The sequence below is a fragment of the Ammospiza nelsoni genome, chromosome 12, assembly GCF_027579445.1.
Source record: "Ammospiza nelsoni isolate bAmmNel1 chromosome 12, bAmmNel1.pri, whole genome shotgun sequence".
Taxonomy (NCBI): domain Eukaryota; kingdom Metazoa; phylum Chordata; class Aves; order Passeriformes; family Passerellidae; genus Ammospiza; species Ammospiza nelsoni.
This window is the reverse complement of record NC_080644.1, coordinates 1947830-1975820: the sequence shown is the minus strand read 5'-3', so window position 1 is coordinate 1975820 and position 27991 is coordinate 1947830. Positions and strand designations below refer to the sequence as shown.

Below are 27991 nucleotides of genomic sequence, written 5' to 3'. Positions count from 1 at the left end.
AAAAAAAAAAAAAAAAAAAAAAAATCACATTAAACTAGCAAGGATTGAGCAATAAGCTCTCCTTTGTCAATTCAAAACTCCATCCAGAGCTGTGGAAAGGCCAGGATTCAACACTTGGAAATCTGTGAAGCAGCACAAGGTAAATCCCTTTTCCTCATGGCTCACACATGGAAGGACAGAGATTTTTAAACTTCAGGAAATTAGTGAGGCTCTATCAACTCATATGACCTTTTGAAGGGGCAGGACTTAATTATCTGTATTTTAAAATTTTGGTCTTATCAGGTTTGACCACGAAGATAAATCTGCTTCAAGTCAGCGTGAGGCAACATTCAAATTTGCCAATAAAGATATTTCACCTTCCAGAATTACCTGGTAAGTAATTACCTTGTATATATTACACATTCTGTAATGGTTTTGGATAATCTTTATTTGCCACATAAGCGACCTAAATTTCAGCCTGGGTAGGGTTGCTCATTTTAGACTGGGAGAACATTTTAGAGAAGAAATTAAAAAAAAAACACATTAAAAAAACCCCAAAAACCAAAACACATGATTTTAACTGCAATTATTTTAGAAATGTCCTCTATTGAGGCAGGATGATTTTTATATTGAAGGAAACGAGCCCCCGGGTGCGATGTAAATGTAGTGATGTGAACTGAAGTGACTTTAGCAGGTCTCGGTGTGTCTTTGGGGGAAAAAGCGGAGACCGCATGGAAACTCACCTCCTCCTTATCCCATTTACTGGAGGGAGGTGCTAACCTCAGAGTCTAGCGGAGATTAAGCACTTTGCTAACAGCATTACAGATTGCATTTAACTCCTCAAAACCTCCTCAGTGCCAAGTGGGACACTCGGAAATGTATTTTAATTCTTTGCCTGCCGCACTGCATTCCTCTATAGTGTCCATCCCTCTGGAGCAGAGCAGCTGGGTGTTTAAAAAAATGAAAAATAGATGAACCCTGGGCTCTTTTGGGGCAATTTACACAGTAAACCTGTGTATTCGGGGAGCCCTGATGGGTGCCAGGCCCCTCACTGAGCACGCGGGGCTGCAGCCACAGGACAAAAAGGGTCGTGCTCATCATGTCCCCAGTGACCCACGCAAGGATCAATGCTGATGAGATATATTGGCTATAATTACGTTTGTGCCTGGGCGACACTAGCTCTGTGTTTCGTGTTTGGGTGGGCGCGGCTGTGTTTTGGATCGCGTCCATCACTCCTTGTCCTGTCTGAGGGGACGGGGCGCGGCCACAGCCGGGCGTGGCCCTGGAGGCGGGGCCAGCGTTGATTGAAACGCGCCGGGCGCGTGGCCAGCGCAGGCCCCGCCCCGCGGCGGGCGTGCCCAGCCGGAGGGGCGTGGCCCGGGGCTGCCCGAGCAACAGCTGCCGCGGAGCCGTTTACAAACAGTGCCCCGAGCGCGGCGCGGCCGCTGCCCCGCGGCGCCTCGGCTCAGGTGAGGCAGGGCTGGGGGGCACCTGCCGGGGGCTCCGGGCCCCTTCCTCCTCCTCCTCACCTTCCCCGCCCCCCCGGGGGCACCTGCGGCAGGCGCAGCCCCGTCCCTCGGGCGGCCTCTGCCGTGAGGGGCCGGTTGTGCGAGCGAGCGCGGGGGGGCCGCTGCCGCCGGCATGTCTGAAGGGTTCGGGGCGCACCCCCCCACCCCCACCCGTGGCCCGGTTGGAAGCGGGGCTCGGAGCCCCCCCTGTCCCCGCGCTGTCCCGGGGGACGGCAGGAGGCGGCAGGAAGGGCGGCGCGGGCCCGGGGGGGCGGAGGAAGGTCCAGGTGTGTGTGGCCCCGCAGGTAGCGGCCCCTCCCGCCGCCCCCTCCCCACGCGGGGCGGGCGCAGCGGCGGCGCGGCCGGAGCCCTTCCCCAGCTCCCTCCCACCCCAAGTTCGCGCTGGCCCCGCGCTGCCGCCGCCGCCGCGCCGCCGCCCCCTCCCCTGGCGCCCCCGGCCGGGCCGCGCTGCCGTCCGTCCCACACCTGGGGGGTCGCGGGGCCCCCCCGAGGCGCCGCGCCGGGCCCGGGGGCCGCGCTCGGCCGGGGTGGGGGTGCGCGGCGATTCGAGAATATTTCTTTGTGAGTCAAAGATGTTCCTGGAAGAAGGATTTGTAGTAAGTGGCTCATGGGGCGGAGGGGGGGGTTGTTAATGAAAAGTTTATTGATCCGTTTTGCCAGGTTTTGTTTCATTTACCTTTGTCTTTCAAAGACCAAAGCCTTCCCGATCATTTCTTTAGCATCGTGGTTCTTTTTTTTTTTTTTTTTTTCTTTCTTTTTTTTTTTTTTTTAAAGGGGAATAGGAAGTTTAGAAAATAAATAAATAAGCCTCAACTGACTTCTTAAGCAACAAAAGGGGTTGCCAGGCGAGGACAATAAAATTCTAGAATATCCAGAGATTGGATTTCATTCCTGTTCCGTGATGCCCCCTGGACTTTGTGTTTTGGGGTGTGAGGCTTTTTTTGTTTGTTTGTTTGTCTCCCACACAGAAAACCTGCACCCAAAGTAAGGTCTGTATGTTCTCTAATGAGCCATCCCATAAAATGTGCTGTGTGACTCCCAGTAAGTATTTGAATTGAAGCGTAATAGTTTTGAAGTGGTGGGGAACAAAAATCTTTCTGTTGGGTTATTGATCTGCTGATGAAAGGCGTTTGAATGTGAAAAGGGTTTAGTTTAGGGAGGTTGTGTGTTTAAAGGTTTTTTTTTTAAGGCAACATTTTTTTTTTCATTTTTGAAATGACCTTGAGAGGTTTAAAACTACATCAGTTTCTACCAGTGGGTTTGAGGGGGAGGCAGGAGCAGAAGAATCTAGTGAAAATCGAAAATAGAAATAGGAACTGAAGTATAGCTGCAGTGAAATATTTTCTTATAGAAGTATGTGAAAAGGGAAGTTTTTGTAAGAATGTGTGAAAAAGAGGAGAGGGAAATAACGCAGTTTCAGATGCAGGGAGGGGGGGAGAGAAGGGAGCATATCATTCTTCACATTTTATTAGGCCGTGAAATGCAGGAGTGATATGATCTGGAAGACACAGAAATAAAACGCCTAACTGCAAGTTGAATAGCAGGCATTGACTTGCTGACCAACGCTTCCATGCTTGCTGGGGGCTGCTGCTGGGGCTGCAAAGGTAGCAGAGCACAGGGCTGTGACAATGGCTTGCAAATGCTCTAACGCCATGTTTTATTGCTCTTAGGAGCTCTTCTTAACTGGAGGTTTGGGAATACGACTGAGACTTTAATTTGGGATGTCCACAGTGAGGTTTCAGCCTTTCCTTGGATAATAGAAAGGGACAGTTGCAAATAAGTGGGATAAACTGCATTCTTTGGCAGAGGGGGAGGGAAGAGGGCGAGGGTGGAGGAGGGTTTTTTTTCTTCCCCTTTACTAGTTCTGTAACTGAGTCAATATTTTAAGATCTGTAGCAGGAATGTGGCTTTGTGATCACTGAACGTGTTTTTTTTAGTGAGCAATCTTGTCATGCTGAGCATAATACTTGGATTTTCGATCTCTATAGGCTCTTTCCTGAAATCAGCATCTGAGTTTTGCCTTTTAAGTTTTTCAGGGTGGTGAATATGAAAAACAAATAACTTTAGAACCACGGCTATTACAGTGATTATTGATTGGCTTGGCCCTCAGCCAAGCAACTCTTCTGCATGCAGCAGAGTTGCTGATTTACATTCTGTGGATTGTTTTTCATAAGTTAGCCTTTTTTAATCTTTAAACAGCATATATGGCAGTTGAGGAACAGTAGATCAGTTTTTAGTTAAGGTTGTTCAATTATGTCTTCATCGCTTTGGAGTTGGTTGAATGACTTGACATGAGATTAAGCACAACAAAAGAAAAGGCAGGGGAACAACAGCTGCCTTCCAGTACCAGAGCTCCAGATTCTGAGCACTTCAGCGTTTTACCTTTTACTGCTACGTGGTGTCAGGTTTAAATGTGAATATTTCTATTCCCTTTGCGAGAAGCTCAGGCTTGCTGATAACACATCAGCCACTCAAAGCCTGGATGTTCGTGTTTTGGGGGTTGTTTGTCTGCTGCATTTTGCAGAAAATGATCTGAGGATCTGATACTGAGCAGTGAATTGATCTCATTAACTTTTAAGACAAAAGTAGCAAACAGTCCCCACTAGTTTGTACTTGTTTAGTTACTGTGTGGTAAGAACTTTAAGGTGTGTCCTTAATGGCAACTGACGATTCTTGCTGCGAAGCCTTGTTTATTTTAGGTAGATGTTTTATACAGAATTTCCACTGGGACAAATTACTCCACTGACTGCACTTATTCTTTCTGAAGGCTGACTGTGAGCATAAGAGAATAATTTTGCCATGCAGCAATCAGGCTATATTTAAAAATTGAAGCCATTAAGTTTTGCTGTGTATTTTAAGGCTTTTCCTACTTCCTTTGTTTAAACATTCTCAAACAGTGCATATCATAGATGAGTTTAAAACATTCATATGGCACTGTTGGGGCCGAATTTAAAATTAAAATGAATACCGACGTCCTTGTTGATGAAAATAGAAAAAGCATTTCTTTAAATAAGTGGATAGTTTCTGGTTTTGAGTGTGGTAAGGAGGCTATATTGGTGTCTTGTAAACAAAGTTTCATATTAAGTAGTCTTTAGAGAATGGCTTCCAGGCTTTGCATTAGAGGATTTCTTTCTTTTCCTCTTTAAGTGAATAATGTTTTTTGGTTTTGCTTTGTTTTGGTGGAGGGGTGGGGAGAGCGGGATTTAGGGTAGGGGCTGGAAAAGAGAGGAAGATAATAAACTTTAGCACCTTTTTATCAGACTGTCTTACACAAAAGGCTACTTGATTCTGGTTTCCCCTTTCATTAGATCACACTCCAAAAATTCCTTTTTGAGCAGTTATTCTAACCTTCAGAAATACCTCCTCTTACCACTGTATTTTCATTTGGAACTATGCTGATAGATTAATACCATGTTTTATACAAATTGCTAAGTTATTACTGTAATCAGGGGAAATTATTTTAAAAGGGAACTGTGCCTTTCACTTAGACTTTCAATCCTGTGATTACAGTAAACTTTTAGTTACAAAAAAAAAAAAATCTGAGAGTTTGCAATTAAGAAGCTCTGGGGAAACGTTAAGTAAATTTTAACTTCCCTTTGTTCTTTGGGACTTTTTGTTGTCCCAGCTCTTTCTAACCTGAATCTTGATTTGGAATGCATTGTCCTGGGCAAAGATTCCATCCAGCGTATATGTAAATACACTCCCTCTTTCCTGTGTTATGAAATGCTGGCATATGGAAAGAGCAGCCCCCCTTTCCCCAAGGTAAAATGGGCTGAGCTTTCTTTTCTTTGCAAGAAGCTGAAAGAAGAGTTTGACCTTTGAACTCAGCCTCACACTTCCACGCTGCTTTGGGGATGATTAAATAACCCAGGATATTTGCCTGTGTCTTATGCTTATTTATCTCACTTTAAATGTTGTAATACTTCACTGTTGAGGTATTGTCTTTAAATATAGCAGGACGAGCCTTGGGGTTGCAGCAGGGCTGCCATGTGCCAGCTCAGCTCTCGCTGGGGACACTCTGCATTGCCAGCCCCCCTCAGAGCCTTCCCACATCTCATATCGCCTTGATTCAAGGATTGCTTTTAGCTTTTAACCGACTTGGGGCATTTCTCATCACCCCCCGCCTTTCTAAGGTGACTTTAGGAAAAAAAAAAAAAGTTTTTCTTCCTGGTGCATGAATGTGCTGAGGGGATTCTGCTGACTACTCTATGCGTGCTTTGAGAGATGTGACTCATTCCACAAGAGATTTGCAACTGAATACAAAAGTAAGGAAAAGGATATGACCAAGCAATGTAAGATTCTCAACAACTGTTGTGTTTTAGGATTAAAAAAGCCTTTTTCAGTCTAAATTTACCTAGGTTTTTATGTGCTTCCAAACAGAAAGTTGCTTTCTCTAAATAATTTGCTTTTAGAAATCAACTTTTTTTTTTCCTTCAGTGAAATTGCCAAATAATCTCCTTTTGTTGCTGATGAAGCTTGTTTGTGCCAAACGTGGGTGTATGTCTATGAGAAAAATACATAAAAACTTCTACTGTTATAATCATATGACTTTGGTCAGAGCATAGTTTATAGCTTATCATAAATCTAGAACTCTTGATTCTTCCTCCTTTTTTTTTTTTTTAAGCGGTGTGATAAGAGCAGACTTTGCAGTTTCAAAGTAGAGCAGTGTACATGCTGGGAAAAATGAGTTTGAAATTAAAAATATAGGTGACAAACGTGTTTGGAAACACAATGAGATGGAATTGCTTATCAGGCTGCCTGGAGGATTTCAAAAGAAAGCACAAGAGGAAATGTGGGTAGAATATGCAGGGAGATCTATGTAGATCAGGGTGACTTCAAGACTGGAGCAGAAAACCATCCAAGCAGAAGTGAATAATTGACTGGATGGTGCTTTTCTATGAGCTGCAGATTTTATGTAACTAAAAGTATCAAAGTCTGAGTTTGTTTATGCGCAATAGGTACACTTGCATTTCTCACTGTAATCAAGGGAGTGCAGTGTGCTCTGATTGAGCTGCATCAGGGAAACTGAGGCCTTTGTGTGGTGCCTGCACTTTGTTGTGATAGCAGGGAACTGGCTGGGTGCAGTCCCGGGGGCTCTCTCAGCCTCCCTCCTTTGCTACTCAGGAAAAGCAAATCAGATTTGCTCAGATTTACACCAAGCGCTGATGTTTGGAACAGCGTAAGGAAAATGGATGTGAAGGTGGCCCAGAGGAGCCCCACTTTCTGTTCACCTTCCCTGTTTGTTTCTAACTTGTTTTTGTTCTTATGCTGGTAAGATTGGGGTCTGAAATTGCGTGTTAGAAAGCTCAGATTCCTGTGGATGCTTTACAGCCAGCTTGGCCCTGTGCAGCCCAGGCTGTTGGGTGCATCACCCATCCCTGCAGCCCACTGGTGAGGGGGAATGTAAGGCTGGGTGGTTAAAAAGTCTCCATCAGTTTCTGGGAGATCTCCCACCTGCATGGGAGAAGGGGGGCAGCTTTTGGAAGCATTTGTTTCTATCACTTTTCTGTTTTAGTACCTTCAGATGTTGTTCCAGGGGTGACTGAACTACAATTAAATGTCTTTTCCTGGACTCTGTACCTTCCTCCATCTTTCAAGACTGCCTTTTGCAAGCACCTCATTGTGGTTGTGTTTGAGAGTGACAACTTCCAAGTGCCCTGCAGAGCACAGGGATCAGATACTGCTCTGTTCCTTCCAAGGGGCAGCAGTTTGAGCTGTGCTGGGTTCAGACTTGAAGCCAGGTGAGAGCACGTTAATGGCCTTAACAAAGGGAACTCCTTGGAACTGACCACTTCTCTCAAATTCACGAGTAGTAAAATAATCTCTTTTCCTGTTATTTCACCTATGCTGCCCAAAGGGATGCTACTTGCCTGTAATTGCTACAGAGGAACTCCTCACTCTTGAATAATAAGGAATTATGTCTAATTTGGTAAACTGAATTTACCACTTCTTTGTAGTTGTGGCTGTTGGAGAGACCTTACATCCCTCTGCCAAGAAGTAAAAAAGTCAAATTTGCTTTTAAGGTCTCTGAAAGTAACTTCTTTTAAATGAAAACCAAGACTAAACATACAAGGCAGTGTGTGTAAGGTGAGACTGACTCAACAATAAAAATGTATCACTCATTCCACCGAGAGCCTTTACCTGCTGTGGAGAGAACAATAAACTGTTTTGTAAGGTAAGGGGTCATTGCCAGTTTAAGTGCGTGTAACTTCTTGATTTAATGAAGTTGCATCATCCTACAGCAGTGGTGAAATGTGTCCCAGACTTATTTAAAATAGGATTATTCTTGTATCTTTCAGCTCTTCTACAACAGGTATTGGTCACTTCTGTTGTCTAAATTACACTTTGGTTTTGTGGCTCCTGAGAAATTCTCTCCTAATCAGAGGGGAAAAGGAAGAAAATCTGGCAGTTTGAGCAGTCCTTCTGAACTTTAAAAGTCAATACTTACTTGTAGTGCTTCCTCCTTTAATGCCAAGAATTAGTCTCTTTTATATTTGCTCTTGCTCAGTGGAGGAAAAACATGTGCAGAATGCTGCAAGCGTATACGTTGCCTGCTCTAAAAGGGGTAATTACATCCTTTGATAGAAGAGGCATTCAGCTCTGAGGAGGCACACTCAGCTCATCCATCCTCTGCCAGAGCCCTGCTACACATACAGCCTTCAAGAAAAAGGGACTCCAGGAAAAGGTTTTTTAGAGAAAGAGGATATCCTTTGTTTTTATTAGTATAGATGTCTGAGATGGGGGGAGGGAGTTTTCCTAATATTGTTCATTATTAACTATGAGTTATTTTCCACTGGTGATTAAAATCCTGTTTGCGAGGCTTCAGGGGGAGAATGACTCGCATGTGTGTCTGTTTTATCTGACTGCAAAAGGGCTTTCAACTCAAAACCTTTCTGAAGTGTGTGTGCAGAAATGCTTGGGTAATAACAGTCTCCAATTCTGTGTATGTCTCGCTCTGGTTGTGTTTTGTGAATTGTTTTAGGATCATTGTGTTGGAAATCTGTGGTGGTGTTAGACGGAACTATAACTGAGCGTCTCTCTTAGAGGGGATAAAAAGGATAAGCCGCCAAAGAGTTTAAGTTTAGGATAACTTTGAAATCTTCAAGCCTGAAGGATGAAGACTAAGGAGGGGGACTTAAATTTGCAGATGGAGGGAGTGGAAATTCCAGTTTAGGGTCATCTTTTATGTTCTCTTTTCAACCTGAACATCTTCGTTTTGATCTTTCCTGCAACTGAAACAAACAACTCTCTTCCTCCCCTTCCTCCCCCTGAATCTCCGTTTCCTTTACAAGTGCTCGTGTTGGTTCTTTATCAGGCTGAACTGTTAACAAAGTATAAAAAACAGTTTTGTGCTTGCACAGTTGGTATAAAAGGCTCGGTGTGACGAGAAGCAGCGCTGGGATCACTCACGTGCTCCTCCACTAACAGAATACTCTGGGAAGTTTGTGAAATGATCTACTGTTAAAGATGGGAGTAGCTCTTGCCCTCCCTAGAAAGCAACAGAATACCCAGTAATGAGGAATAATTCTTGGCTTCTGTGCTGCTCTGCACAGTCAGGTTTTATCTGGACTGACTTAAATAACTTTCCAGTGTTGTCACTGGAGTCGTGGGCAATGGGCAATTGTATTCTTTTAGAAATAAGGTCATGGTCTGTGGAGCAAAAACTGCATCATCTTCCCTAAAATCAGTCCTGTGTCAGATGGGGTAGCAGAGGCATTTGTGCCTGAGGAGGAAAGCCCCTCCTGCCCCAGTGTGACACACACGCTTCTGCTGAAGCGCACAGAGGAACTTCTGGGGCTGCCACGAACCCCTGCTACCTGCAGGGACCAACCCCGGTGTCACTTTGGGAATCTGACTCACCCTTTGGGACACTTGGTGAGTGAGAACCTCACGATGACACTTGGCTTTGCTTTCTGACCAATTGCGGGAGCTCAGGGATGCCAGGGGACGCCAGCAACAGAACCCACACTCAGCCAGGACACTGGAGGGACATCCCAAAATCTGGAGCTCATAAATATTGTTAGGAACTATTTGAGGGTGCTCTTTGTGCTGAACTTTGTAGGTGTGGTGCAGCTGCCTTAGCTTTATGCCATGATGTATATGTATATTAAAAAACGTCCTAAATAAGTTGAAGTTCAGCCTCAGCTCAGGTTTTAGTTGAGGATTTGAAGGTGTTTTTATTTATGCATGAGCTGCTGTGCCTGTGATCAGTGTTACACCTGAACACAGCTGTGCCCAGATAAAACAGATCACATACATACAGTAGTTTTTATTTGTGGTCCCAGTGAGGTGTTGTTACAAGTAATGTTAACTGGTTTGTTCTATCTGTGCTCCTTAGGTAGGACTGGAACAACTACAGTAAATCTTTGAAATTGGAATAAAAAAAGGTGTTAAACTTGTAATTTCCAATAAGCAATCAGCAGTATAAAATCTATTTACCAGCAATCTGTTCTGGGGCATAAACACACCAAGAGGAAAGAACAGTTCATGTAAAATGACTCTTAATATCCTGAAACTTCTTGAAACATGAGGAAAACTGTAGGGTTTTTTTTTTAAGTGGAAATGAGAGTTGCGTGTAAGTTTCTCAAGTTCAGTAGACCCAGTAAAAATTAAGGTGGTTGATTTGCAGCAGCTGGAAGAAGCTGGTCAGCTAAGCAGTGATAATTTTGCTGCTGGCCTTGAGTTTGAGAATCTGGGTTTGTTGAGGTAGTTGTGTCTGAGTTTTTATCTGCCAGAGAAGAAAAGTAACTTCAGTGTCCTGGATTTGGCTGTAACTCTTCAAGTTTTCTCACTTCTCTTTTTCAGAAAGTGTTGCAGCAACTACTTTAACTTCTGTAATTGTTCCAGGTCGCTTTTAACAGTTTAACAATACTTTTGCAGCACTGAATTAGCAAAGAATAGTTGTTTATCCTGAGACTTGCCATGCAACTTTTATTCCCAGTGCCTCTGTAATGTGTTTCAAATGGGAAATTCAATGGTTAGACTGTGCTATTCTCTGAAAGGTGTGTCTCGAGTTCTTGTTACATATTCATGGAAATTTTGAAATGCAGGAAGTAGAAATGCAATAAAATTACTCCTGATAGGTCATTTCCCAAAGAAATCTTCAAGACTATGTAATATTTTGTCTTGGGTTGTGTAATTTAATAAAAATAAATTAAATTTCTCTACAGGCACTTAATTAAACTTTTCTCTGTTTTAATAATCCATTTATATGCAGCAGGGTTTTGGTGTGGTTCTTAGGTTGTGTGGCAAGTGCAATGAAAACAAGATGTTCTCATCTGTCCACTGGAATCTTTATGGGTGTTTTGTGGTGTTTATAAATACAGTGGGTATCGCTGTGAACCTGCTGAAACACTCAGCCAGGGATGAGTCACTTGTGAGCTGGAGTGTGCTAAATGCTCAGGCTAAAACTTTTCCAGTAGTTTCATTCTTTCTTCTCAGCTGAAATATCGTTCTGGTTGCGTGGAGTGCAGTGGGTGGCACCCTGGACCTGAGGTGGATTGGTGATCCAGGAACGGTCCAGGGGAGCTGTGCAGGCTCCTCCTGCCCTGCCCTGCCCTCACAGCAGCCTGTGGGCCCTGGGCTGGCCAGGAGGGACACGGGGTGTTTGCAGATGGGCAGGAACTCACAAGTGCAACTTCTGGCCTTGTTCTGTGAGGGGGATAAGTCATTTTTTTATTTTCAGCCTTGAGTTCATCTGTAGCAAGTTTATCGCTGTTCAGCTGTTGGAAGGAAGGATTTCCTGTTTTGTTCTGTTCCTTTACTCAGTATCTCTGATACTGGTGTGTCCTTTCGTCTTCTGAAAGTGAAAGAAGGCACAAGAAATGCAGGTACTGTGTTTTATTTGCTGAGCTCCTGCACAGACCTTCAGCCATAGTCACAGTGTTGTAGGTTGTCCGCTTTTCCAAGGAAACACCAGAATTGAAGCAACTCTGGACAGTTTTCCTGCTGCCTCCAGGGCTTTGAATAACAGGAATGTAATTAATCAGCGTTTTTGGTCCTCAAATCCAAGGCATATTATCTTCAGTAGGAAGAAAGGTTTATTACTAATGGATAAAATCCTGGTGGGGATATTTGGGTTGTAGTTCTGGCATGTGTTGGCTTGTCTGAACAGCGAGAGCATAAAATCCTGCCTGCTTGTAAAAGGCATGGATCTAATCAGAGTGAAGTGTGTAATCACCAGATACAGAATAAGACTGAGCTTTCTAACTCACCTCCTGACTCCAGTGCTTGTATTCTTTTCTTCTTCTCTGTTTAAATACATTCTTGTCTAGTTGTATCTGTGCTTCCCTTCAGAAATGCCACCTGCAGTTTTTCCCAGTCTGTAGCTGCTCTCTCCTGTGTATCCAAGAGCTGCAGAGAGGCATTTCAGATTCCTGAAACAGGAATATCTTGCTCTGTTTGCAGTGCTGCCTGGAGGATGAGCTGTGCCTGGTTCTTGGGACTGTTCAGAGCCTCTGTGAAAAGCAGTGAGAGCGCTGAGCAGCCAGCACAGCTGCAGAGTGCCCTGGTGAAGTCTCCAAAGGGCTTCAAACCCATTGACAGCCACCACAATTGGCCCCAAGCTGCTGTGGAACTCCTCTCATGACTCAGGTGTTGGTTGCACACTCTGTGTGGTTGTGAGGACAGGTTTTGTTTGCCAACAGCTGAGATGGATTGAAGCAGCTCTGTTTCCAAAGAAGATTTATCAGAGAAGATGTTATTGATTGATTGATTGAGGTGGATTTTTCACCCATCCATGACCAGCCTGGGCCATTCCCTAGATGTGATCTTTGCCTGTTGCTTAAATTCTAAAAAATCCTGGAGCTGTGGCTGTCAGTGTTGGTTTTATCCTGGGCTGGGTTTGCCCCATGTTAGAAGGTGCTCTCTTGTCCCCCACCTCAGCCCAGAATGCCACAAAGAACAGGGCACTGAGGGTGCATTTTGCTATTTCTCATCTGTTTCCTTTCTCCAGTGACTTCATTCTTGTTGCTTTGTCGTGTGTTTGCTGTAGTGCCACAAAGTGGGAGTGTAACAAACCTTAATTGGCTTTTTCTGTTTGTAGACACGAGCAAGGAAGTAGTGGCTGCTGAGTCGCAGCAGTTCAGCTTGTGGGACTGACTGCAGGCACTGCCCTTTGGATCTGCCTTCGTGCCCCAGAAATGCCTCTGGCCTCTCTCTAGCAGGATTTCTACACTTCTTCCTGCAGGGCACTTCCCTATGGCTCTGAAAGCAAAAGCACTCCCCTCTTAAGTTTGTTCCACTTTTTTAATCTTGCCTGGATTGTTTTTTTGAAATTTGAAACTTAAGTTATTGTCAGGCAGATGCTCACTGAGCTTTGCTGTAGCATGTTGGGTAAAAAATACCTTTTAAAACTCCAGTAGAAATAGAACAAAAAGGCAAGTTGGAACATGAAGTATAAAACATGCTAACCAGCAGCCTTTGATATGTTTTCTCCTGATGTTTTACAAAAGGGAAAAAGTTTTTTGAATACTTGAGCTTCAAACTTTGGTTCTGGCTCCTTCACCTGCCTATGGGGAGTGAGGGAAGGTCTGGGCTGAGTGGGGAGGGCAGAAAGGCAAAGGCTGCAGGAGAAGCAGAAGTGTCACCCCACACTGAAGTGAACCTGCCTGTTCCAGGAGATTTTTGATTCATTCTGCAGAGAGGAAGTATTAATCATGGCAGTGATGAAACTGAAAATGGGGATAAAGGGCGTAGTTAGAGAAGAGACTTTGGCTGCAGAAAATGCAGGTTCTGTCGCCATCAGCAGTGATCTGGTCCCTCTTACACTCCGCCTCACCCTGCAAGGTCCTGCATTTGTGTCTGATTTGGGGTAAGGCTTTGGCCCAGGCCAGAAACAACTTGGGATTTAAAAGCCCTCTACAATTCTTGATATTAATTGTGCTGATTGTGTCAACCTGGGTTAGAGGGCTGGGCAGTGAAGAGACTTTAAACTTTGGAGAAGCAGGAAAAAAATGAAAAACAAGCAGCTGGCAACAATAATTTTCTCCTGTTACTGGCATTCTGGTGTGGTGGTGTTTTATTTTCTATTTTTACCCATGTTCATTAGGCCCCAGGATCTTGTGGTCTGCATGGTGGGAAAGGAGGTGCTGACTTTTCACATTAAAAGCAAGGAGTGTTCTCAGGGCAGGGCTGCAGGAAGTGCATGAGATGTTGGATCCATGACTCCTGACAGTGTGTGCTGAGGTTTCCTTCCCCAGCTGCTTCTCTTGCCTGGGCTGATTTCTACTGAAATGTTTTGAGATTTAATGGCTCAAGACCACTTTTTCTGTCCAACCAGCTCTGATCAGAAATAGCAGAGAATCAATTGATAATCATCTTCATTGTGGAAGGCTGGCAGCCTGAACTGTTGCAGGGCTGTGGTTGAATTATTGTCCTTTCTTTGGGTCAAATAAAACAAAAGGCTTCTTTTTTTTCCATATGAAAGCAAGGCAGAGGTGGAAATGGAGGTGAATTTTAAACCCCAACTGTGTCCATGCTGTTTTCTGCTCTAGGAGTTAAAGAGCATAATGTATTTTGGGGTATATTAGTTCAAGTCATGTGGTCACTGGCCAGCTGGCTCTTAGGAAATAATTTGCCAAAGTTTGAGTCAGATTTTGAATGAATTCTTTTCATTAGTTATTACTTTATTTGGAAATGTCTCAGAACGATTCTTCTGCAGTTTATATTAGTCTTGTATTAGTTTGCTAGACTTTTCCTTTACCCAAAAATTTCATCAGCTGGAGTCCTGAACTCCACAAAACTGTAATTTGTCAGCCCAAAGTTGTGGCCCATGAGTTGCTGCTAGCAGGCATTATAACTGACTTAAAGATTTAAATTGGAATTGTGATTAACTGTATTATAACCCAATTTAATCTTGCAGAATCCTAAACCTTCCTTTGTGAGTATAATCAATAAATAATTTTTTGTTTTGTGACACTTTAAAAGTAGAAGAATTTTGTTTTCATAATGTAATAATTGGCCTCTTGGATGAGTTAAGTACTAGATTTAAGTACTGTTCAAGAAACAGTTCATACAAAATGTTGTGATGTTCTTACTGTACCAGCCCAGAATTGTCACAGGCATTGTAAATATGGGTGATAGGAAAAGCTTTGAGTGGTGGGACTGGTGAATGGTTCTTCATACAAAGATTTTGCTGACACTCCCTCTGTACCAGGACTATAAAAGCTGATGCCAAGCTATCTGGTCTTAAAAAAAAGCAAAAAGCCTTTTGCTCAACAGCCTTTAGAGGACAAACAAGTGAAGTTCTGCTGTGGTTTTACAGGTTCAAGGAAAGGTTACTTGGGCTGCTGCATTGTTATGAGTTCAGGAGAGCACTGAAATATGGTTTCAGCAGCTTTATATAACTGGGTAAGTGCAGGTTTAGGAAGGACAGACAAAGTCTTGCAAAGAAAGAACAGTTGTAAACAGAGGGATGTTCAAGACCAAACTATTTCAACTTGGCAGGTAGAAAAGTTGGCTCTTAAAAATACGTTTTCTTCTAAAGCACTGGATGCTTCTCAGCCCTCATATTTTCATTATTTGGGAGACAATACTTCTCTTTTGAAAGGTCTGACTAATTATTTTCTCTCTTTCCCAGGTACTGGAGTTTCTTTGTGGCACTGAACTTGGCCTTGAGTGTATTTTACCCAATGCAACTATTTGAAAAGTTTGTGCAACAAACCTAAGTGCAACTGACTGTATCTGTAGACTTGAAAAATCTGAAGAAACAATCCAAAAGAAACCTCATCCCATCACTGAGCGAATCTTTGGGTTCTTTTACTGGGATGTGTGAAAGCACATAAAGCTGAAGAAGAAACAATTTCTGCTGGTGAAAAGAAAAAAAACCTAAAAATCATTTTCCTGGCAGAGGTTTTCCAGCTGAGCAGACTTTAGAGCACATGTTGGAGAACTCTACAAGTGTCCTTACTGTGATCAGGGAGCCCCCCCAGAGAAGTGCAGGCTGCCATTAGGAGATGTAAAGGAGCAGAAGGGAGGAAAGATGCCCACGCAGCCTCTCCTGGCCTACATGGACGGACCCGAGGGAATAGCCAGCGCCGTGGGAGCCCAGATGGAGAGCAGCGACGCCTCCATGACCATCAAAGGCACCAGCACCATCTCCTACAAGAGCCTGCAGGAGAAGTTCCTGCTGCAGGCCGAGGGCTGCGCGCCCCTGGACTGCATGTTCTGTGATGAGACCTTCAAGCACCCCGAGGAGCTGGGGAAGCACGTGCTGACCGAGCACAGGCCCACGCTGTGCGAGCCCGCCGTGCTCAGGGTGGAGGCTGAGTATCTCAGCCCTCTGGACAAGTGTCAGGTGAGAACCAGCTCACCTTCACCCAGCAACGAGCAGGACAGCGAGGAGCTGAGCTGCAAAGTCTGTGGGCAAACGTTTGATAAAGCTTTCGACATTGAGGCGCACATGAAAAAGCATAAAGATTCTTTCACCTATTGGTGTAATGTTTGTGGGCGAAGATTTAAAGAGCCCTGGTTCCTCAAAAATCATATGAGAACGCACACTGGAAAACCTGGTTCTAGAAACAAGCATCAGCAAGGTTCTGAAGGCCCCATAACAATAAATGAGGTGGTGCAGGAGCACGTAACTGAAAACGTAACGTCACCTTACAAAATTTGTATGGTTTGTGGTTTCCTATTTCACAATAAAGAGACTCTAATTGAGCACAGCAAAGTGCATACCAAAGAATCAGTTCCCAACGGTGAAAGCCCCCAAGTGACTGCTGAAGTCAATGCAGAAGAAACGTCTCAAAACCAGGAATTTTTCCAATTCTTGAATTTAAGACCAAATTCGGTTCCAGAAAAGGACAAACTGCAGAAGCTTGCTAAGTGGATCGCTGAGCTGGATCCTTTCACCACGTATCAAGCATGGCAGCTGGCTACCAAAGGTAAAATTGCAGTTGGTCATGGGCAGATTAAAGAGCCAGGGCAAGAAGGAAGTACAGACAACGATGAGTCATCTTCAGATAAAGAAGAACTCTGTGAAATTTGGAATGCAAATAAAGGTAGCCAGGCTGAAACTACAGGGAAGTCAAAGGTAAATAAAAACAGCAGTTTCACAGGGAATGGTAACCTAACCCAGGACAAACTGAAACATCCCTCTGGTGAAGTGCCTTCTATGGAGATGGATTCTAAATCATCCCAGAACAAAGAGAAGCCAACCCACTGCTCTGAGTGTGGGAAAGCCTTCAGGACGTACCACCAGCTGGTCCTTCACTCCAGAGTGCACAAGAGGGACCGGCGGGGCGATGGGGAGACTTCCACTGCTGCCAGGACCTGCTGTGCCGACATCATTGGGAACCTGGAGGAGAATGGGGCGGCAGAGAGGATGGAGGGGGGCTCTGAGGATGGCTCTGAAGATGGGCTTCCAGAAACAATTCATTTAGGTGAGTAGCACTGGGAGCACTTCAGTTTGAAGTGGCTGTTGCTGAGAGTTGTTTAGGAGCTCCTTAGAGCCAAAGAATGCGTCATGCTTTTCCGTTATCTTTGCAGAACGTGATAGGAAATGTTCAAAAACTAAACAGGAATGTTATGGTAGGGGAAAGGGAACAGAGGAAAATGAGAGGGTAAGGAAGGTTTGGATGCTGCCATTTTGAGGTCTTTGAAGTTGTGTTGGGGCTTCTTGCAGTCATTGAAGTCGATTTCATAGCAGTGAGTTTAACAACTGGAAAAAGTCACTGTTTGCTCACCCCTTATCTCTAACTTTACTGGATGCTTTGGGGTGTTCCATATCCCTTCTCATCCAGCACATGTTTTTTACAAAGAGTATTTTATGAGAAATAATTGTAGTTTCACTTTCCTACCCCTTTCATCTTCTAAAAGCAAAATGTTCAGCGCTCAAACTTTTGAGGTTCTGAGAAGTAAAGAATAATTTACAACTTCTTTCTGTCTAACTGCAAGTTCAGTGTTTGTTCTGAACAGTAATTTGAAAGCCTAAATGTCAGAACCAGCATGTTTGACTCATTTGTGTAAGGCCACAGGCTGTTAATATGTGGACCTGTATGTAAGAGAGGTGTGTGTTTAACTCCTGCCTGGAAGGATTGCTGTCAGCATGGATGGACTCCATCTGTACATTACCCAGGATTAATTCTGCATGTCAGTGTCTTAGAAAAGCAAATGATACTGAATGATTCCTTAATTGAAAAAGATTGCATGTCAGGGACAAAAGGCCCGGCAGAAGTCTCCAGCTGATCTGCAGTTCTGTGTGTGACATGCTCCCAGCCGGCTGTAAGGAACAGACACTTGCATAATCTCAGGGCAAGACACGGCGTACAGAATGTCCTGGCACCCACACAGGCCTGACTTGGCCATTTCTGGTAATGTGCAGCCCTTTATTTTGCCTGCAGGAACAAAGGAATGAAATGATTACCTCATGTGAAGTTGCTTAGTTTGTTTCTCAGCGCCTTATCCTAAAGCAGAGCAGATTTTGGTGTGAGCTGCTGAGTCACACCTCTGGAGACACAGCTGTTTGTTTAACTCACAGGCTGAGCCATGCAGCACTTCCAGGAGAGACACTTTCCAGCAGGCAGGAGCCTCAAAGAGCTCTTTCAAGTCTGTTATAGATCCGACTTCTTAGTCACACCGAAGGTCTCCTTCCTCCCAGGGTTTCCAGTCAGCCTTGCCTTGGAGCGGAGCCGGCTGGGTTTCAGTGGGAGCTGCAGCGCAGCCGCTGCTGGTGTTGGTGAATTCTCTGCCATTCCGCTGTCCCTGCCGCCCTCCTGTGGCACCTCCTGCCTCTGCACTGCCCTGCAACTGCTTGGGCATCCCTGGATTTGTTCCTGGAATACCGGGGGCACCACTGGGACATCCTGGCGCTTCCTCACTCCTTAATAACACAGTGAAATACTCCTCATCAAATCTAAGGAGCTTGTAGGAAATACTCCTCATCAAATCTAAGGAGTGTCTCTAAAGATATTCCATTGATTAGCACATTAGTAATACATTATTAGAATTAATTCAAAAGAAAAGGCATATTTGCCTTCCTTCCCCACCTTCTGTGTTTGACTGTTGTGCACAGAGCGGGCTTTTAGTCTGAATCATCCCACTTGCACTAATTCAAACATCTCCTTTAACAAAACAATACAGTTATAACCTGTGTGAGTATTTGAGATGGGCCATTCTCCATGAAGGGTCAACAAGGAGAACTTTTTTCTTCTTTGAATCTTGTTTTGCATCTTGTTTGTTTTGTGGGCTCCTTGGTCACTGTCACAAACCACAGTGTTGTGGACAGAAATCTCTTTAACTCTTGTGCTCTTGTTACTCAGAGTGCAGCAAAACGCAGCAAGAGTTACTTGCAGAGTGTAGAATTTGACTGCAGTTCAGAATTTTACGTTTATCATTAAAAATTACTGTTTTTAACAAGACTGCAAATTTGCATTTGCTCTTCATAATATGCCTGTATTTTCTCCCAAAGATAAAAATGAAGACAGTTTGGAAAGAACAAAAGTTAAAACCCTTGGGACCTCCAGAGAATGCAGCTACTGTGGAAAGTATTTTCGCTCCAATTATTACCTCAATATTCATCTCAGAACTCATACAGGTAAATGGGGGCCACACCTTTGGGGGGGAGGGAAATCTGCTGAATCCACTGGGATAGAATGTTTGATTTTGCTTTTGAAATACAGAAATTGCCTTCAAAATTGCTGATGATAAGAACAAAGTTTTCTCTAATTCTAAACAAAAATAATTGCAATTAAAATTTATTTGATTATTTACATAATTATAAATGGTTTTAAATAATGCTGATTGCATTAAATATTGTTAAAAGCATATATTTTAAAGTTTTAATTTTTTCTACATTTAGTGGTATAGCAAAAGTTTAGGGTTTGGTTTTAATTTAAAAAGCAGCCAATTTCTCAGGTGTGAAGTTGGTTGTCTGCCAGCTGCTGGTACCTGGGGAAAAGCTGAGTCTCTTTTTCAACTCAATCCCTTGTTTTGCATGGCCAGAAACCCCTTCCTGCTGCTGCCTGTGTGTTCTTGGGGGGAGCTCTGTTTGCAGCTGAGCTGCCCCGTTGGTGTTGGGAGTAGGGCACTTGTGGGGTGATCAAGGATGTTGGGGCTGACCCAGAGTTCCACTCCTCGCTTATCTCTGCCAAGCACGTTGTCAGCTCCCATCTTCATCCACAGCCAGCGTGTGGAAACATCCCAGCACAGCCAGAAGATGTCACTGTAGTTAGTAAAAGCATTAAGATACTGTTGTTTAAATGTTGTACATGAGTTTGGGACTTAGGAGTGTGTGGAAGGGGAGAAAAATCAGTTTTAGTGTTTGAGTCTACAATGTTCCCTTGCGTTTGTGATCAGGACTTCAAATCTCAGAGTGATTTACTGATGAATTTGTGTTGCAGGTGAAAAGCCGTACAAATGTGAATTCTGTGAGTATGCAGCAGCCCAGAAAACTTCCCTGAGGTATCATTTAGAGAGACACCACAAGGACAGGCATGGTGACAGTGCAGCTGATGGGAAGGGTGACAGCAAAGGCTCCCTGCGGGGTCAGGAGACGGTGCTGTCGCTGGCTGCTGATGCTGCTGCTCCAGAAACCAAAAATCTGAAGAGGCTTTTTGATGGTGCCAAAGATGCTGAGAGCTGCCCACCTGCCAAGCAGCAAAAGGAAGTTCTGTCCTTGAGCAATGCAATGGGCAGCACAGTCTTTTTAAAAGTAAAGAACAATTCCAGGGAATCGAACAAAGGTTCTGTTTGTAGCAGTTTGAATCAAGTACCTGAGAACGTGCCTGCTCCTTACCCGGAGAAACTAAAGGCTGAGAAGGAAACCAAGGAAGCCCAGCCTAAGAGAGAGAGAAGGGCTTCTGTGGCATCAGAGGAAGATGATGTGCAGTACATCTGTGCTTTTATTGGCGGGAAGAATGTGAACAATATGCAAGAATGCACTGAGAACTACAGACGCAGACCTGTTGTGGACTGTCACGAGCAGCCCTTGGACTTGACCAGCAAGACTTCCCAGGAGTGTTCAGTGATTGCAAGCAGAGGCCTGCTGGCCCCCAGCACCTGCCCCTTCTGTACCTACAGGACATTTTACCCCGAGGTCCTCATGATGCACCAGAGGCTGATGCACAAGTACAACCCTGACACCGTCAACAAGAACGGCTACAGGAGCAAGGCCGTGGCCAAGGCGCGGCGCACAGGCTGCCCCCCGGCCCTGCTGGGCAAGGACGTGCCTCCTCTGCCTCTCCAACCCAACAAAAACAAGGCTTCCACAAATCCACAGCAAAAGCCGCTGCAGCCAGGGAAAGCCAAGCAGTGTGCCCCTCCTCAGAACAAAGCCCCTCTCTTCTCCGCGGGCGAGTCGAGCAGTACAGCCCCGAGTAACCTCAAGTTTCACAAGCAGCAAAGCAACCTTGGAGCTCAGGCAAACAACTACAGACAACCTCAGCAAGAAGAAGTGCACTCCAGCTTCAGGATCTCTCCAGTACTGGACAGAGTAAAGAAATCTGACTATAAAATCAAAGTTCTGGGTGCCCCAGTGACTCAGTCTGGTCTGGTCAGTAGCAGCATGAATGGGGTTCTGGAGTCTCACCTCAGTGAACCTGGCTGGGCTTGCCAGCGAGGCAGAGACTATCTCTGCAGTAAATCTGGGAGCAATGCAAGTCTGGACTATGGAGAAAGCTCTTCCAAACGGATGAAACCCTCTGTGGTAGCTGTGGAGCACCTGGACTCTCCTCTGGCTAATTACAGGAGATACGAAATGAGCAGATTTCACGTTGCAAACAGATATGCAAATCTGCTACCTCAGGAATACCCTCGCACCAAACCCACATCCTCTGTTCTGCCAAGCAAACAAGGGCTCCTCAGTGCAGATGATGCTGATCCTCCCAATGGATTGACTGCTCTCAAACCCTACGAGCCATACAGCTCTGGGTCACTTTATGGTTCTTGTGGGCCTAGCAATGGCCAGGTCAGCAGCTCGACAGGAGAAGGTACAGTCCCTCCTTCCTCCTCACACCACTGCCCAGGGAGGGGAATGGGATGTGAATGAGTGTGTGCCCACCTTGGAACATTGAAAATACTGTACTGTACTGCTGTACTTAGCATTTCACCGGGCTCAGTCCGTGCTTGGATTTTAAACTTAACATCCAGGTTCAGCAAACTCCTGGCTTGGGGAATTGAGTGTGGAAGGGCTGAAATTTAAAGAGGGGTCTGTAGTTCCTCAGGTTCCCCCTTCCCCTCTGCCATGGGTTTCTGATGGCAAACATGTATTGTTTGCTCATCAGACACTCCAGACATGTTGACTAATCCAGGATATGGAATGAGACTCTCTGCTTAATGTGCCAGAAGTCTTGGACCATCTGGAATATTAATAAAACTTTTTACAAAAAAAAAAAAAAAAAGAACTGCCATGGACAATTGTTCCCTTCAAGAGCAGAAAGGGATGTATTGCAGATCATAAAACTGATGTAAATTTTGGACTTCTGCTCTTCAATGGATTTTTTTTAATGTTTAACTTCTAGTAGGAACAGAATACCAGAATACTTTGTTAAATCAAGACAACAGATTTCTGCTATTCTAATTATGGTGCAGCAATGCTCTGTGGAAACTTCTGGGCCTAGCAGAGATAAATGATTTGTGATGTATTGGGAGAACTCTGGTACTTTACAAAATACATGCTTCTTGTATTTTGTCCTTGGTCAACATTTTCAAAAAGTCAGCAGGAGGCTGAGATTAAAAGGTGCTGGGTGATATTTAAGCAGTTGTCTGACTATTTGTAGAAGGTGGTATTTATGACTTGAAGCTGAGCTCAGCATGGACTTAGCTACAAATACAGGACTTTGAATTTTGAGACGAAGATCCCATTATAAAAATGAATAGCCTGTGTGGGCTGTGTAGTCTGAAAGTCTGTGAAGTTCCTGAACTCTGAATGCTCCCATTCTCTGGAAGCAGTAAAGTTGCTCCTCTGCAGTAGTCTGGGTTGGTAACAAGCAAGGGTGTGTTCCCTCAGGTCAGCAAACTGCAAATACTGAACCCACTTTTAGTTACGAGGCAAAAAAAAAGTATTTGCTCACTCTGTTCTGGTTTTTGTTTGCTTGTTTTAAGGTTATGGCCTTCAAAAATATATTACATATAAATAATTTCTGTTTGTATATAAATATGCAGGCTTTGCTAGTGGGTTATGGGAAAGGTGAGGGAAGGTGTCACGGTTGTGTGCCCAGGCTGGGCAGGGAGTGGAGAAGGAAAAGCAGCAGAGCTGGGGCACTGAGGGGTGAGGAAATGGGGTTAATTCCTGCTTTGGTGCAGGGCTTTGGCTGTGCAGGTCTGTGAGGAATGCACGCTGGGCACTGGGCTCTGCACAGGGCTGGCCAGGAGCACAGGAATTGCTGTCCTGGTGCTGTGACAGGGATCAGTGAGTGTGTGCAGGTGCCGCAGTGTGGGCCAGGGCAGCTGCTGCAGGAGCAGCTCTGTTTGTAGCAGGAGCCCCACTGCAATCCACCTGGCTCTTGTTTGGAAGCTCCACCTGTGCCAGAGAGGGCTCCAGGCTGGCCTTTGCTTCCTCTGCCCTGGTGCCAGCCTGGAGGTGCTGCCCTGCAGCCCAGAACTTTGCACTGGGTTTGCTGTTCAGAGCCCTCAGAACGGTGGCTGCAGCTAATTTGACAGCATTGTTGTCATGGAAATGAGCATTTCATTGTTCATTGTTCATCACCCGGTGCTTTTCGCTGGGCTGAGAAAAGCAACTTTTTATGGCTGTTACTCGATTGGAAAGGCTCTGAAACAAGCCCCCCTCCAGTGGGTTTTTATTACCACTTCCATAAAAGCCCTGGGCTAGAAGATGTGGGTTTGTAAGGGTAATTTCTTGATTTTTCAACCAATTTTCTCAGAAGTACCCAACCCAAACCCTGATAGTTACTGAGAAGGGTTCAGGGTAACAGCCAAGCCACCTCTCACTGTCAGAATTTTATTTTAGGTGGAGAGCGGAGATAAAAGTTTCTTTAAATTCTTTTTATTTTTCGTTAAAAATATGAAACCAAACAGTTTCTCTAGACCTCAGCTGTGTGATACCATCTGCAGAGCTGTGCAGGTGCAGACCTGCAGCTTTCTGCCCTCTCCTCCTCCTGAACCCTGCTGATTTTATAATCCACGATGTCAAAACCTTTTTGTGAGGGCCCGTGTGCCTTGTGGCAGCATCCCCGTGGTGCCCCCACCGTGTTCTGTCGCATGTTAAATGCTGGATCAAGTTGTCAGGAGAATATGTTCCACTTGGCAAACTTGATTAAAGCATGATGCCTTCCCTTATTGCTTGTAAGCTTTGCCATCCCGTGTTGCCCTGAAGAGACAGAAACATTCTGAAACCACTCAGTTTGTGTTATTCTCAAATTAGTTGCCTTTGCAATGGCAACATGTTATCAGGGATAACCTGTTGGCTGATTGATTTGGCAGAGGCTGCAAATTAAAGACAATTGCTCGTGACACACTCCAATGGCTCCGTGGATTCTGTTGAAATATTAATTTGGCTGTGCCATTTTAATTTAATTAAAGATCAGGAGGGTTTTTTTCAGTGCTGCACTGGAAGCTCTCATGGAATATGGATGGCAGTTGGGCTGTTCGGATCCTGTGGGAGAAATGATTCTGGACTTTTTGCCTTCGTTTTATGAAGTGTTTTTGACTGCTTGCCTAAGCTAGTAAGACTTAATATGGAACAGGCATTGATTTCACATCTATAAATGTGAATTAATGGTCTCAGATAAACACAAAACTACCTGTAGACTAGACTGAAAATTGCTTAACAAAGGTCTGCAAGTAAATTGTATTAACACTCTTTAAAGTGTCACGAGTTCCATGTAATCCTCCATGGCAGCAATGAAGTACCTCAGTTTCCCTCTCAAATACTCACTGAAAAATTCAGTTCTCAAACAAGTTCAGGAACTGATTTAGGCATGAAGGGTGCAGCACTTAGGTAGGGGCATCTGCTGTGGGATGAGTTAAGCAAAGACATTTCTTTCATGCAAATAAAAAAAGTAAAATTGGGAGCTGGACATCACTTGGATAAAACCACAGAGTTGTTAAATTATTTTTTCACTCTCCTTGTATTTATTCTGGATGGTGAATTTCCTAAAATAGGAATATCTAGATTTTTGAGGCCTGATTGTGAGATGATTTGTCAAGGAATGTTGGATTCTGGATGCTGCTGTGGACCTGAGAGGAGCAGGAAATAATGCTAACTCCCTTAAATGTTTTTTTTTTCCAGGAAAGAGATCAGTTTCATACCAACCCTTACCCAGCAACCTGCTGCAGAAGAGAAGTTTTGAGCCCTTTGTGGGGAGCACACCCTTCAGACCCAGTGACAAGAAGAACTGAATCACTCCAGAACGGTACACAAACCTCCTCAACTAATTGTTCCTCAAACATTGCATGGGGTGCTGATGGCATCAAAGGTTCCTGCACAGCACGAGGAGAGCTTGTGAAAGTCTGAGCCTGAAAAGATAAAAATTTCCTCCTTATAAAATCACCAGATGCTGGGGGGGGCAGCTCTGATTGTTTGGAGCAGTGGTAATGGCTTCTTTGATAGGTACAGGATGCTCCTTTTTGAAGAGAAACAGGAGGGTAACACTAGATAAATACATAAATTACAGTTCCAGTGGGAAGTGCTCAGTGAAAGCCAGGCAGTGGAAGCTCAGTCAGTCCTTGAGGGTGGAGCAGCAGCAGTGAGGGAGGTGCCTGTGGTGACACAGGTGTGGTGCTGGGCTTGTTGCCTGGGCCCCCCGAAGGTGCAGCCCCTGCCCAGTGTGCCCTGCTGGGCACTCAGGGCTCCTCAGAGCCCAGCTCTGGCTCCAGAGCTGAGGGAGACCTTCCTGAGCCTGGGCAGCTCCTCCCTGTGACCCAGAGCTATCCCAGGTGGATTTCCCTGTTGGGCAGAGGGAGGGAGGTCAGGTGAAAGCCGAGCCTGGTGCTGTGGGTTCATCTCAGTGCTGCAGCTGGATCTGAGACTCAACACCCTTTACTGCTCAGGACAGGACTGCTCTGCAGGACTGGAAATAAATCAATAAATCTGTTGGCCTTTTTCTAACCCAGAGCTACAGGTCATTTCCTTTTTAAGGGGAACACTTCAGGAGTGTTTCTGGAATGCTGTAGCACCTGGGCGAGTGATTTTATGGGAGCAGAGCTGGCTGACATTGAGTTGACAGCTTTTAAAACACTTTTATTTCTTGGTATTCTTCTAATCTTGGTGCTCTTATTGTCCTGCTAAGCATAGGTGTGTCTGGTTCTGTTGTTAACTCGATTTTATGCCTGAGATTCTTCCTGGGGCTGAGCATCTTCCAGAGTAGACTTTATTTGCCAGATAAAAGCTGGCAATCCAGACCTCCATGGCAGTATCAATTCTTTAGCAAGGATGTGGAAGGAATTCCCTTTGTTATAAAGACACTCCTCCCAGCAAAAACTGTGCTGTATTTTAGAGCTGTATACCACAAATTTGTATTTATTCCTCTTTTTTCCCCCTCCAGGTCTAAGGATACAAGTGCATATTCCATGGAGTTGTACCTGCAGTTCATCCCCTGAGGAAGAGAAAATGGTGAAAGCTACTGAACTAAGCTGTGATTGTACTGTATATAGAAACACTACAGTTTTATAATATTGGTTCTTTTAACATTTTGTACCAAATAGCCATACAAAAGTAGTCTAAACAGTTGGGTTATGAAGGTGTGTGGAGAATGTATATCTTGACCTTGACTTTTGAGTATTTTTCATTAGAATTAATTGACCAAATATTAGGTAGGAGTTCTATTTTTACATACTTGAGCGCTGCTGAAGAGTTTCTCTTGGAAAGAATATATATCGTTGCACCTCAGGTAAACTGTAAATATTGAAGTTGAAAATCCTGTTGGCGTAATGCTCCTTTTTCATAAAAGTGAAAGTTTCTCATCTGTTGGTTTTTTTTTTTCCTGTTGAACTATGTTAGTTTTTTAAAAGTTCCAAATAAACTGTCTGAAAGTGTCCGGTTTATAAATGTTGTGAACATGAAAGCAACGGTGCTGACATTGATCCGCCTTGGCTGGGCGAGGACCAGGCCGTGCTGGAGGGCTCTGCTGCTCTGGGGCTCTTTCCAGCACGTTTGAAATGCAAGCATGAGGCAATACTTGACATTTTGGATTTCCTGAAATGTGGCTGGATTCTTCTCTTGGCACTGGTTGCTGTTCTTCAGAGAAGCCTCTTAAAAACACCTCTGCCACCATGCAAACAGAAAATCCCTGGGACTTGCTTGAGAAACAATAATGATCTCCATGTTGCAAATGTTTGGTTCTGTACTAAGCTCCACACAGTCACATTTCAAGAAAGAAAACTCCTTTGCACCTTTGTCCAAAGCTGTAAAGTCTCAAATAAGAGCCTTGAAATACGAATTTGGGTTCTGCAGACTGCAAAAGGGATGTGGCTGTGATGGAGCCTACTTGACTGTGCTTGGAAGCTTCTTGATGTCAAGTTTTAGCATCTACTGGGTGTTTAAAATGAGTGAGAAATAACCTGTAAATGGGAGAATATCTCCTTTTATTTTTTTGTGAAGACAACAAGAGTTTTTTCTAATGCACATGCAGTTTAATTTTTGTAAAGGGAAGATGGCCAGTTACCAGCCAGTAAAGCAGAACTGTTGCATTTTTAACTTGCCTTCCTCCTTTCTTCTCATGAAGTTGTAGTTAAGAGTTAATTCCTTCTGTACCTGGCTTTGACTTCCATATATTTTAGTAAAACAAAACAAATATTTTGCACTGTTTGTTTTTCTCTCTTCCCTCTTAAAGCAAATGTAAAATAGCAAAACCTAGAAACTCTTGTTTTTTCATTATGCAACTTGAGATGTTCCATTTATCTTGGTTCCTGTAAATGGGACTGGTTTTTAATGTCTCTGTAAACTGGCAATGGAATGAAGTGCTGTGTATCAGGAAATTGTACACTATTGACCTGTTTTCCTGTTCATAAGCTGAGCCATATGTACATAATCTAGATTTTTGTTTTCCTAGTTTTGCACTTTTATAGCCTATTTTTGAAGACGAATTCACTTGGAAAAGGGTTAATCTATTTTTGTGTGTGATCTCTCCCTGTCCCGGCGGTGCTGTGCCACAGGGGCAGGGCTGCTTTTTAACGTGTTGCAGCAAACAGACCTAAGGCTTGTTTGTTTTTAATCTCCTTCATGCTGGTACAGTTTCCCTCAAGGCTTTTGTTGGGGTTGGAATGGAAAAATGGACCTGAAGACTCTGTTCCATGGCAGCATCACCACACTTTGCCCATCAGTATTAACTATTGGGATACTACTGGTTTTGTATGTTCCTTTGGAAATAGCAGTGCATATGTAGAGGTACAAATTGTTGATTTTTTTTTCCTTTTTTCTTTTTTAAATGTATTTATTTCATTCCATTTTGTTCTATTTTAATTGTTGGAACCGGAAGTCGGCAAGCAGCAGGCACACATTACTCATTTAATTTATGATGTATTTCACTTTAGTTGAGTATATTATTACATGTGGATGTAAATATAGACTTGGTGTTTTGCAAAACTGG

At 44.2% G+C, this 27991-nt stretch overlaps 1 protein-coding gene across 3 annotated transcripts; it reads left to right on the top strand.

The window, feature by feature from the left end:
- The first annotated feature begins 8 nt into the window (after window positions 1–8).
- Window positions 9–27987, top strand: ZNF217 (zinc finger protein 217). 3 transcript variants are annotated; one of them, XM_059480845.1, is made up of 7 exons: window positions 9–139; window positions 283–372; window positions 15088–16888; window positions 18916–19041; window positions 19847–21433; window positions 24694–24817; window positions 25949–27987. In XM_059480845.1, exons 3-6 carry the CDS (start codon window positions 15490–15492, stop codon window positions 24801–24803), a joined length of 3222 nt encoding a protein of 1073 aa, XP_059336828.1. In that variant the 5' UTR covers window positions 9–139; window positions 283–372; window positions 15088–15489; the 3' UTR covers window positions 24804–24817; window positions 25949–27987. The 3 variants fall into 3 exon arrangements, with proteins under 3 accessions (XP_059336828.1, XP_059336829.1, XP_059336830.1); XM_059480846.1 differs by lacking the exons at window positions 9–139; window positions 283–372 and adding an exon at window positions 1406–1448; XM_059480847.1 differs by lacking the exons at window positions 9–139; window positions 283–372 and adding an exon at window positions 1923–2104.
- The last annotated feature ends 4 nt before the right edge of the window (window positions 27988–27991 follow it).